The sequence below is a fragment of the Lycorma delicatula genome, chromosome 10 (genome assembly GCF_047948215.1).
Source record: "Lycorma delicatula isolate Av1 chromosome 10, ASM4794821v1, whole genome shotgun sequence".
NCBI classification, from domain to species: Eukaryota; Metazoa; Arthropoda; class Insecta; order Hemiptera; family Fulgoridae; genus Lycorma; species Lycorma delicatula.
The window spans coordinates 12,114,380-12,128,077 of NC_134464.1; the positions used below are offsets into that span (position 1 = coordinate 12,114,380).

Consider the following 13,698-nt stretch of genomic DNA (forward strand, 5'->3'; position numbering starts at 1 on the left):
TTTACAACATTTTTCGGCGGGGTACCTACCGAAAAAAATGAAGTTTTCGTTGATCCGGGCAAACCTATTAGCCGCACGATTCTTACAGCGCACTTAACGGCCGCGCGTCTATTGTTTTGGTAGGATAATATTATTATGAGGACAAGTAAAACACAAACTCACGCGGGACAAGGACGGACGATACCGTTCTGCGTCGAGCACGTCTACTGTAGCATTCCTCCAACTAGGCGATTAAATTACGCATTTTATTGTTGACGCGTTCATTGCATCAGTTAAGTTTTAATTTGTTTGTGTAAAGTTTAATGTGTACCACGCCTCCCGAAAAAAAAAGTGTCTCTTCGTGGATCCTATTTTGATCTTATTTTATTTAATTCTATTATTTTTTTTTGCGTGATTTTAATAAATCATCCAAAAAAATAACACAAGTATTTATATTACATTTGTATCCCTATTATTTATATAACTTAAACGTATTATAATGAAAGAGTAAAAATTTACTTTTTATTTTTTTTCAGGGTTTTCAGTTGAAAGACACCGATCCAGATCTTAATTATATGACAACAGCGTTGTATGCTTGGTTCAGCATATGGTTTCTATTTTCAGTAGAAGGATTAACAAAAATACTCTTCAAATCATCCGATGTAAGTAAATAGTAACTGTTATAATTAAAAAAAGGAAAGAGATGCAAAGCAATATGCAAGTTACAATAATAAAAGAAAGAAATAAAAAGGAGTGTGTGACATTATTTTATTCTATTATTCAATAACAACTATATAAGTTTACTTTCCGTTTGTTAGCAAAAAGGCTTTCTTCTTTCAATAAATTTCCATATTTAGTCTTGTGTATGCGATAGAAAAATAAATCGACTGATAGAACTTATTTGCTGTTTGAAACGACTGTGGAAACATTATAAAATATTTCAATTCATATTATACTCGTACATAATTATATAAATGGATCCCTTCTAATCGGGAACGTTGAACTTGCAAAGAAAGTGGATGTGAACAAAATAAATCACATACAGTTGTTTTTACCTCGCATCTCGTAGTTTCATTCCATTACTTCTTCCACATCGTTTGATATGTATAGTACCGTACAGAAACGTTAAGAATTCGATAAAGCAAATATTTATTTTAAGTTTGTTTCAGTATTTCAGAATACAAGTTAGTATTTATATGTAGGTAAAAGTATACGTTAATTACAGCATACATTTTTGTATTATATTGATAAGATAAGAATTTCTTACTAGTCGTTTATTAATTTTAACTTTGATCTGCATTAACATGTTAGAAGCCGCAGTAGCTCAAGTAGAATGATTCTTTTTTAAAGGAAGGATTATTTCTTTCATCATATTACGCCGTAAAATATCACATACCGATAAACATTAATTAATTTAAAATGAATAAATAAAATAACAAATTTATAATAACATAATAATAAGATGTAATTAAAAAAAAAAAAAAAAAATAAGTATAAATAAGATTGATAAATAGTAAAAGTATATCTAAGAAATAAATGTAGAAAAACGCTGTAATTAAAAAAAAAAAAAACAGAAAAGAAGCTATGCTAAAATTTGGCACCGTCACTTTTTAATCTAAAACGTCTTTCAAATCACACTGAAACATACGAGCACCAGAACACAGATTTGCAGCGTAACGAAAAGGTGTATATCGTCCTGGCTTAATCCCTAACTATATTAGGGACTATCGTCCCTAACTATTAGACTCAGAGACGTAAGTCTCTGAGTCGATTTATAACTTACACGGTCAGCTCGCCGATAAGACTTTGTGGTCGCACGATAAGACTGTGAGCGGGTTTCGAGGGGAGGGGGCAAAGCCACAGAACGGCCAAAACTGGCGCTCTCACTCATTTTCATTCAGTGTAACTCACGATTTATACGTGCTAGCGCGGTGATTGATTTGTTTGCGCTTAGAATTTGTCGCGATAGATCGATTTAAGTAACAATAAGTCTATTTTGGACAATATTTACGTGTAAAAAACTAAAGTATACGTCTAAAAAAAGTATAAAAATGCAATGTCAGCCCCGACCCGCGCAAAAGCCAACCGGAAATATAAATTACGCATATCGAGGAGGTTATAGGTAACACACAGAGACCCGAATGACCGGTGCAAAGCGAGTGAGACTGTTTCGGGAGCGTCGCAAAACTGACACGGCGCGCTCAATGAACGACGCCGACGGCGCGAGCATCTCTACCGCTGCTTATTATGCCTTATATCTCATCTCATTCCACAGATCGATGTTGAATAAAATTCACATCAAATATTAGTCGAAATAAATATCACGTACATGTATCACGTAAAACAGCGTCTGTTTTATGTTAAAATTAAATTTAGTCCGCAGTCAATGAATCATTTTATTTCAATCCGTTACACTAAAAGTGACTTGCTGACATACAGACCGACCAGTTTATCTGTAGAGTCGGCCACACGGAAGAACTAAAATTTTCCATCGGAGACTTTCAGTTTTGTTCAAAAAAATACGATGGTGGCTCTCCCATTGGTTGGTCTGAGGTCGGAGGAACTTCTCTCGAGGTCTGTAACGTTTCACGTTAAACCAACGGCCGTGCGCCCCGACACAGCCCGGCCCGATTTTCTTTTTATAAAATTTACTTTCTTCAGAAACATTGTTAATTTGTTAATAAATTTTAAAATCATATTAATTACGTAATTAATAAAACTTTACATTTCTGCAACATCGGTCCAACGAGTAAATAAATTGCGATTACATAATAAAATCTTTTATCGACAAATTTACAATTTATCAATAAATACCTAAAGGAGAAAAACGTTTATTCTGCTGATTTTCTAGATGTTCAGCAAGCGTTTGATAAGGTCTGGCCCTTACAGTTTGTTCTGCTATATAAATTAAAAAAGAATCGTTTTTTATGCTTTATCAAACATTTTATAAGAAAGAAATTGAAAATTTGTACACAGGTGTCCATGAAGTACGATAATATAATTTTTAGCAAACTCCTTTTATAAAAATAAGTAAAGAAGATTCGTATTAGCATATAACATGTGATAAAAAATTAATGCAAATCCTTTATTACGTCATCTTCAAACAAAATAAATAGTTACTCGTAATTACTCGGCTCACAAACAATTTAATTTTGGGAGCCGAGTAATTACGAATCGTTCGAGTGATGCAGTTGAATTATCGATATACAGTATCGAACTAAAGACGAACTCAGTTGAAAAGACATACTAATTGCAATTCATAAAACTGGTTATTTTATCAAACATCGTATGACAGGAAACGCATACTGTTTTCCGTTTTTTACCGAACTTATGTCTTTTCATTAAAATAAAAATCCTAAGAATATCTTTATTGGAATTTTAATAAAACTGTGTACAGATCTAAATGTTACACTGACACTCTTAATGAAAAAAATATATATATAAGTGAAAACTTGTCGTTAGCAAATTTCAGAAAGGCTACCACACTAATTACGTCCTTGTACGATGTACAAGGAACTATTGTAATCGTGAAAAAATTCCTTTTCAGATTTCAACGGAAATATCCACTTTGATCATCACTGAATCCATTTTGACTAGTTTCGGCGTGCCATCTGTACGTACGTATATATATCTCGCGTAACTCAAAAACGATTACCCGTAGGATGCTGAAATTTTGGATTAAGGACTGTTGTAACATCTAGTTGTGCCCGTCCCTTTTGATTGCAATCGACTCGACCAAAAGTGTCCAAAAAATCATAAAACACTGGATTTTGGAATTTTTCTTAACTGCAGCAATAAGCCCTGATCGATAGCTTTTCAACGATATATCATAAGCGGTACTTAATTTCATCGCTTCCAGATTATAGCCCAATAAAATTTAATTAATGAAATTAATCTAACAAGGGGAAGGCACATCGGTTCGAATACGACTTCATTTAATACACACTTCTATGAATATAAAAAAAATTAGAATAATTAATAATTCAATAAATAAGAAAAATATGTAATAAATATATATAATTGAATAGGCGTACAAGGAAGTCATGTGATGTCAACATCAGATTTTTTAAAATTATTTATATCTTTATAATTATACGGTTTTTATACTTATTTTATTAGTAAAATATTTATGAAAAAAAAATTGTTTGAATGCCATTAAGAACAACCTGGTTTTGGTGGAAATAAATTGGATGACTGAATGTCACTCGACGGCGAATGTTCACTGTAAGTGAATCATCCACTTATCATTTTCTCCATTAAAAAACAAAAAATGACAAGTCTAACAAATAGGAAATAACTAGTAATAATAATTGTTAGAAATCAGAAATTTAAGTTTAATTAAAAAAAAAAAATTGTTTTAATAAATACTACATTACAAATAAAAATACTAACCTCCTTCCCCAATGGCACTATGAGATGTGAATGATATGGATACATTTTATAAAATAATTTTGTTTATGTAGAATTTTAGATAATTGGCTACTATCTGCTGATGGCTATCCAATTAGTAAGGGTTTCCGAGGATTATGAAGCGATGTTAAAACAAACAATGTCGTACATATACAGGCATATTACTGTGTATACAGTATAAACAGTATACTACAGGTATATTTATATAAATTGACCCAAATTTGTTGTACGTTATTTGTTTCAAAATAAATTAAATTCAACCTTAATTATTAAAAGCAAGGGAATAGGTCTACAGTTAAAAAAAACATCAAATAAAATTTAAAAAAAATGTATTAATAACAGAATATTGTTGTCAACTTGAAAACATTTTTTGTTTACTTATCATTTATTTATTTTTTCTCTAATTGATTAAAAAAATGTACTCGTTTGCAATGAAAAAATCTGACAACACAGTTTCCGCCACGCGGTTTTTTTCCTATGAACGGCTTATACACAAAAGTTAATTAAAAATATTTATTATTTTATTTAAATATAATACTTTTTGTTTATTTAATTCAATGATTCTATCTAAAGAGTGGGCGCATACCGTATTTCATTTGCGCGGGTGTAGCGTTACTAGCCGCCACTTTAAGTACTCTTTTACATTTAAATATTATTCAATAATTTAATTTTACCGCTCATCTGTGACGTTAAAACATAGAAGACGACAGCCGCTATACGTTAGTGTTACACTAGCGCTCCTTATGATGAACACGGCGATTACACAAAACCGAGCAGCAAGAAAACAGTTAAACTTCATGATTAAGCATGCAAAAAGGCAGAAGTGGAGGGAGCTATGCAGTGAACTATAAGCTGATTACTGGGGACGGGCGTACCAGGTAGTCATGAAGAGACTGGGAAGACGGTTGCCCGTTCTTAATAAGATCGAAACTACACGGCACATGGAAGCGCCTTTCCCGCGGGTTGATACGGGCGTCCCGGAGCTAATACCTGGTGAACGTGGCAGGTTCACCCAGGATGAAGTGGCGACCGCGGTTAAAAGACTAAAAAATAAGAAGAGTCCAGGACCCGATTGTGTAACAGCTGCAGTCATAAAGGGTCTGATGTCCGTCATCCCGTAGGAGATGACAGATATTGCGAGTTATGGGGTCCAGCATTGCTTTTTAATTGAGGAGCTGGAAAACAACAACCTCCTCCATGAGAATCAGTTTGGCTTTAGGCGGGGGCGGTCAACTATTAACGCCATCAACAAAGTAGTTTCATGGGCTGCTGCGGTGAGGGCTGGGACTTGGAGAACCAGGCGAATCCCGCTAATGATTCTCCTGGATATAAGGAACGCTTTCGGTTCGGTACCTTGGCCGGCTATATTGAGGGCACTTCAAAGAAAAAATATAAGCGAGTACATAGTGACGCAAGTAGCAAGCTATCTATCCGAGAGACGAACTGAAATCAATACGGTGGATGGTGTGGTAAGTCATCAGATCTTCGGTGGAGTGCCGCAGGGATCTGTACTCGGACCCCTACTTTGGAACATCTTCTATGATGAAATTTTCCGACTTCAATTCCCGCCGGGGGTGAATGTCGTAGGATACGTGGACGACATCTCGCTACTAGTGGAGGCCAGTACCTTAGATGAAGTGGAGGACAAGGGGAATATTACCTTAGAAATAGTTAATGAATGGCTCGTCAACAACAGTTAGGAGGTATCTCCTTCCAAATGCAAGGGTATCCTCTTCACTGGTAGGAGGATACTCAGAAGATTAAATCTGCGCCTGAGAGGAGAGGCAATTGTCGAGGTGGAAAGGGCAACATATCTAGGGGTGTTACTGGATAAACACCTCAAATACTCCAGCCATGTGGCCATGATCTGCGACAGAGTGGAAACAACAATCCGTGCCATACGAGGTCTCTTTGCGGGACAAGGAATTCCACGTGCGTCGAAGAGGCGATTTATCACCTCGTGATAACGTCGTCTCTGTTGTGCGCCGCCCCGGTATGGGCTGATGCGGTTAATGTCAAGCGCAACAGAAGAAAACTGACTAGCAGTCATAGGAAGTCGCTTCTGGGGGTAGTTTCGGGGTACCGAACGTTATCGAATGATGCACTGTGAGTGCATTCTTCGGTGCCCCCTATAGAATTGCATATTAAAGGACGAAAACTAAGGGCGTCCGGTGTAGCCAAAGATGAGGCCAGTTCTATTATACGAGAACAATGGAACGTGGCATGGGCGGGTTCAGCAGTGGCCGCATGGACAAGAAGAATTATCTCGGACCTGGATGCTCGGCTAGATCGCTCTCATGGTGAATTAGATTACCACACAACGCAACTCATGTCGGGACATGGTGCGTTTGAACAATACCTGCATAGGTTTGGCAGGAGAGAGTCACCGATCTCTTGTTACTGCGATGCGGTTGACGTTGCCGAACACACTATTTTTGAATGCAGACGATGGGAGGAACAACGTATAAATGCAGGACTGATGCGTAGCCGACCGGAACAGCTCTCGGAGTGGCTCTTGGCTATGTCCGGAAACTGGAATAATTTTGCAATATTTGCAAGAACAGTTATCAGAATAAAAGAAGATCAGACTGGGATACTGATGGGTGTAGTTTGTAGTAGGGTTGGGCGGACAGCCCCGTTCCTGAGGGCTTACATGCCCTGGTGTCTGGGTTCCCGTGATGGAGCGGGGACTCCTGGGGTACGTTAGGTACGAATGAATGAAAAGACTGAGACCCGGTCTCCGGTGGGGTGGGGGGGCTCGGAACGGCATAGCCGGGCCTGGTTCTTACGTCGGAGATTAGAGGCAGGCAATTAAAAGATCCGGAAAGGACACGTCCCCGAGTCGAGTATACTTAATTGGATGTTCGGCTCGGGGATATAGGGCAAAAAAAAAAAAAAAATGCTGAGAGGGGATCTAATGACACACTACACCCATTTAGCTACTAGTTTATTTAAAGCATATTTTGGGTGGCGGTACGATTTGGCAAAATCTTTTTTGCAAATTTTATGTTATTTTTTAATCGTTAACAAATGTGCCTAAGAAAAGAAGACCTTAATTAGCCGAAATCTCGAGATACTGAGAGTGACCTTGCTCTACAGCCTCACCCTCTTGAACTTTTAAGTTGAAATTTTAACGTCATCAATGCCGTTAAAATACATGTATTTGCCGACATAGAAGTAATCTGCCCAAATTTGGTCAAAATCGGTTGAGTAGTTCTGGAGATATAAGGTAATTTAGGGGGCGACACCTGACACCGAACACACACGTACATACGAACATCTGAAAAATTAACTTCCGGTTTTTTGGTTCCTTAGTTGTCAAAACGTTAAGATCCTATGAAATCCGTATATGCCCTAATTGGACCGATTGGAATACTTTCCCTTTTAGAGCTATAGCTCTAATGTAGCGGTATCTAGAAGGGTAAGTAACAAATTGCAGTTATTAATGAAAATTACAGATAAAATTTGCAGATTAAAATAAAAAAAAAAGGTATTTTATTTGCCTCTTTGCAAGGCAATGAAATTTTGATTTTTGGTTAGTTTGTTTTAATTATAATAAATACATAAGTAATCTTGCATATTTAAGAACACACTTTTACCACCTAATAAAAAAAATTGTTAAAAATTTTGTGATTGTGATTTTGTATTGTTTTTTCCTTTAAACCATTACCAGAAAATACTAGTTTAACTCTCGATGATATAGGAGTTTTTTTTCTGTTTTTTATATGAACTAAATGATTTTTTTTTAATAAAAAAAAAATTCCTTTGAGAGATATAAAATTGTGAAAATTTTATTTTAAAATGAGATTCAAACAAACCTGGATGATAAACATTTGTAATTAAAAACTAGAATTTTAATAAAAGCTGATGGGAACTCGGTCATCTGTTGCGAAATAGTTGTAATTTTGCGTAGAATGAATAACAATATTGGCATAGCACTTGGTGTGCGGAGTTATTTCATTCTACGTCAATAAATCCCTGCTCTATTTTTCGGTAATAAAATGTCCTATTGGTAGCAGTAAAAACAACTTTTTGTATAATCTTATAACAAAGTTATAGAACGTTGACATTTTATTATCGAGAATAAACGAAAGAACCGGATACTTCTTACAGCATGTCAATTTGCCTTTATTTCTACAAGTAATTTTTCAAATAAATTTTAACAAATACTAATAAAGTACATGGAAGAACAAGGTTTAATACAGTGTAGAATTTAATTCTTTCCGTTCTGAGATTTGGAAATATAGTTATACAAAAGTAAATTTTACCTTTCAGGACGCATTTTATAATAATTCATCTTAATAAGTAGAGGTAATATTTTTAAATAACGACGTACGATTTCTTAAACTAAAACAAATTTTAAAGAAATTCATTTCGTTCTTTCCTTTTCTTTAAGATCGACTCAGTGTTGTAATCAATTTCTTTACAGCAGAAAGGGGGTGATATTAATTTCTTTATTTTACCCCAAACTATTATAGTTTATTATAACTGTGTTGTATGAAAATCACAAGGTAAGATGTATCAGAATTTCTTTTGTCTTAAATTAATGACAATTATTATACAAAACAATTCAAGTTTTGGGCAGAAGGGTTAAAGGAATCTCTTGAAGGGCTGAATATCACTTACGTTTCAGCGGGTTTGAAATTATAAGTTTTAACCATTTACATTTAACCACTTAAATTTTGTAAAAAAAGTACGTATTTTATAAATTAAACAAAAAAAAAAATGTTATGTCGTATGTTCATTACAAAAAAAAGTATTTTTAAAGATTTATTATGAAACGTAAACAAAAAAAATAATAAATTCAGTCATAATTAATTATGTGCCGAGATTAAGAACGTTACATTGTATTTTATTATCTCTGTTCATACTGTATACAAAAAGACCAACAAATTAAGTACTAGTTAATAAGATAAGATAGTTATTTCACGTGGGTGTTGTATGCAGGTGTATTTAAGTGTGTGTGAGTGTGTGTCTGTGTGCGCGCGCGGGCGTGTATTAAAACAGTAATTAATTTTATTCTTACAATTTATTTTCGCAATACTCTTAATAATTTTACACGTAATCTTGACAATGTTTATTATAAAAATTAAATTAAGAATCTATTTCACACTGCAAAATGAATTTCTAGAATTACTATTATTATTTTTTTACGGTAATTATGGGCATCGACTGCTATGGTCATTAGCCGTTTCCCCAAACAAAAAAACAAAAATTTATTTTCCACCCCGATAAAGTCACTAGCGAATTATTCATAAGACTAGGCTTGTCAAACGAATCGTAAAAAATAAAAATTTTAAAACCCCAGAACAAGACAAGATGATAAGAGTTATAAGGTCCTTGACACTTAAAAACAAATAAATGTCATATCTGTCAAAACGGCTGTAATAACCCCGCAATAAAAACTCATCCTTAATGAAAATTCGTCAAAAAAATTACATCATATTATCTAACGTTTACTCTGAAGTCATCCTGTATTTCTTTTTTTCATTTTTCTGACGTCCTCCACCTCGAATGGCAGAGGTGACGTCCTCCACCTCTGAGCGGCTCGAAGATGGAATCTTTCAATCTTCCGCAGTAAATAACGGACAATTTTTGTGCTGGCATCTGATGATACCGGCTCATCCTGTCACTTAAAGGACCCCGTGCTTTCGAGGGATCTATCGTTACTCGTTCAACATCCTCTTTTTTAATATCTTTATCTCTATTGCTTCTCAGTTGCCTGAACGGGGATTCTTTCAATTTGTACTTTAACTGTTTTGTTTTCATTTCTTTCACTTTAGTCCTAGGTGGAGAACTCTCGTTAGTTTACATCAGTTGTCTTCTTTACCGGTTTTCGGCTGTCTTCACTGGTCGGTCGTTTATTAAATCAGGGATTTCATTGGAAACCCATCTCTGCTTGTAAATTTTTTTTTACTCAAATTTAATTACGGTTCCGGTAAACTGCAACCGATTGTAAATTAAACACTGCTGCAAAAATATAAAAAAATAAAAAATCCACCCTTCCAAAAAATAACTTTATATCTTTTCCTTTTTTTTAGGTCTGCCTTGCTTTAGAAAAAGAGTAAACGGGATTTTTTTGCATCTGTATTTTCTACATTATTAGGCATTAAAAAATTATAAAAAGCCTATATATATATATATATATATATATATATAAAATTTGTATACATGTATTTCTTACGATGTAAGAGCATACCAAAAAAGGATAATTTGAAATTACGAGTTTAAAATACATTTTTGAAATCCGGTTATTTTTTTTAATTTCTCAGTATCAAACAAAGATATCAACTTGATTTTGGTGTTTGTAATCTTCATGTGAATATCTAAAAAGAGAATTCTAGATTTTCTAATATTAGACCTTGAAACGGGTGAAGAAAAGATAAAGAAATTTCGAAGACTTATTACAAATTCTCCCCGTTTCCGACTATAATAAACAAAATATTCACTTGATTTGCGCTTGCAAATATTCTTCAAATAAACATTTAAAATCCATTTTCGGGTTTCTTGAAATTGAATTTTTTAATAAGATAAAAATATATAAATGTTTTTTTACATTTTTACCGTTTTATACTATCGCTATTGAATCAATCATTATGAGGCTTGGTAACTCTGTAACGGTAAGTTATTTTCTCTGCATTATTCAATTATTTATGTAATTCTGATTATTTATTTCGCGACAGAAAATCTAAAAAGCAATTAGCTGCTCCGGTACTGACCGATCTGTAGCTCTGAAGAAATTACAATATACTGATAGTTTTTATAAATTGAACAGGTTTTAATTTGTATTTATCATTATTATTCTCACAAGCATGAATTAATTAACATAATGGGGGGGGGGTCCAGGGAACAGAGCGTCCTGACCGGATAAACATCTCCTGACTGCGATGGGAAACGCAAGTAACCGTATAGCACGGGCTAAGCCGCGATGGGGATGCTAGTATGTGTATGTAGGTGTGTGTGTGTGTGTGTGTGTGTGTGTGTATATATATATATATATATATATAAAAATAATAATTGTAAAAAAAAACAAACACCATACACAGTATTAGAGAAAAAAATCGTATAACTTATCAATAGTTAACTTTCGCGGAATACGGAATAATTTTTCTACATAATTACAGAATTATGTACGAACTGATGATGCGGTTTTCCGTGAAAGTTAACTACTGGTAATTTATCAGATTTTTTTCTCTATTTCTGTGTATATTTTTTGTTGTTTTTTTTAACTATTATTATTTTGACATTATATGGGACAGTGGGAAATATGTTAATGAAATATTTGAATTTTCAAAAAAATTTATATATACGTACAAATAACATAACTATATACAGTTAAGTAATAACAGTTTCATGTACATAACATAGCTACGTTCTCATAACACGCGGGCGCGCACACACACACACACACACACACACACACATATAAATATATATATTTATAAACATATATTAGGTTGGTTCTAAATTAATTTTATTTATTTAATTCTGAAACTAAAAATTGGAGAGAAATAAACGTTTCTTAAATAAAATTGCTCATGCGTAAAAATAACCTGTCAACAGTTTACTTTTGAAATCTGTTCATCCTAGAATTCGAAATTGCCACCAAATAAACCAGGAAGCAATGGTCAATTTACATAAAAAAAAAAAAAAAAAAATGAAGATGGAGTATAGCAGAACAGGATATTATGATTCATATTACCCTACCCAGGACTAAGGAAAATAATAATAGTAATAACAATATAGGTGATTTGAATTAATTTAAATAAATAAATAAACGCAAGTAGTATAATATATACATGAAAATGTTAAGTTCGTTTGTGTACAGCTTCAAAAACTCAAAATGTTCTGCACCGATTGAGTTCAAATTTCAACACGATATATAACCCGTATCAAAGGTTGTTTTCATCTATTTTTAATAAATCTATCTATCCTTTTTTAATTTGTAAATGTAAACAAAGGAAAACCAATCAGATTAATGCAAGATGGACGCTGTCAAACACAACGACCAAATTTCTTTGAATTATATTTAACAGCTAAAACATCTGTATTTTATTAAAAAAAAAAAAAAACTATAAAAAAAATTTAGCACGATATATAACCTGCATCAAAGATTGTTTTTAATAAATCTATCTATCTATTTTTAATTTGTACAGTTTTTAAAGATTCACAACAGAAAGGCATTTATGATCGAATAATGCAAATGATAAATGACGAAGTTGGGGGGACCTTCTTCTTGGATGCGCCAGGAGGACCTGGGAAACATTCCTCATTACATTGATTCTACCAACGGTTCGATCAAAAAATAACAATTATCCTGTTGCGGAATATTAATCAGCCAAAACTCTGCAATGGCACGCGACTTGCAGTTAAGAAATCGATGAATAACGTAGTGGAAGCAACGATTTTAACGGGGCCTTTCAAAGGTGAAGATGTCCTCATACCTCGAATACCCATAATCCCGACCGGTACACCATTTAATTTAAAAGATTCCAATTCGATTGGGATTTGCAATCGCAATCAATAAAGCTCAAGGTCAATCTTTAGAATTGTGTGGTTTAGATTTAGATGCGGATTGCTTCTCACATTGGCAACAGTATGTTGCGTGTTCCTGAGCCTTTATATCTACGCAGACAGTGGAAAAACAAAAAAAATATTGTATATCCACAAGTATTGCAAAATTAAACTTCTATGAAACGTATGGTTTGTTTTGTTTCTCATTTCTCATCCATGCAACCACAATGTACCACAGCGAAGCGTGGCGGGTAGAGCTAATATATATATATATATATATATATATAAACAGAGTGTTCGGGGATGTATTCACCGAAATTAGGAAATGATTCAGGACACCAAAAGGAGCAAAAAATGTTTTGCCTGTTTTTATTTCTTCCCCTAAATCTAGTAGAAATTATTATTAACAGATAATAATAGTAAATTAATAAAAATTATCGGCTTGCATTACGGGGCGAAAGCCTACTGCCGGAATAATTATCTGAAATAACTCGAATATTTGTCAACGGATTATTACAAATAAGGTGTCATTTTGTTAAAAAGAAGATTGTTAATAAATTTTGTAATAAGTAAAAATTTGATGAAACAAATAATTAAAAAGATATTGAAGCTTAAAAAATTAAGATGACCACCATTTTTTTAATTTTTGAAAGAGATGTTTTCACATTTTTTTATTTTGTAAAATAAGAGATTAGTCTTAGATTTTCAGAAATAATTTTATTGTTGAAAATCACAAAATGGCGTCCAGAAGGAAAACAAATCAAAATAGGACTTATATGAACTTATTTATTTTCT

At 33.6% G+C, this 13,698-nt stretch overlaps 1 protein-coding gene across 1 annotated transcript in view; it reads left to right on the forward strand.

Moving 5' to 3' along the window:
• Positions 1-13,698, forward strand: part of LOC142331422 (metal cation symporter ZIP8-like) — a 235,734-nt gene that overhangs the window by 144,342 nt on the left and 77,694 nt on the right. Inside the window, exon 4 of the mRNA XM_075377310.1 lies at positions 516-641. Coding sequence (XP_075233425.1) covers positions 516-641 — 126 coding nt within the window. The remainder of the gene's footprint in view (positions 1-515; positions 642-13,698) is intronic.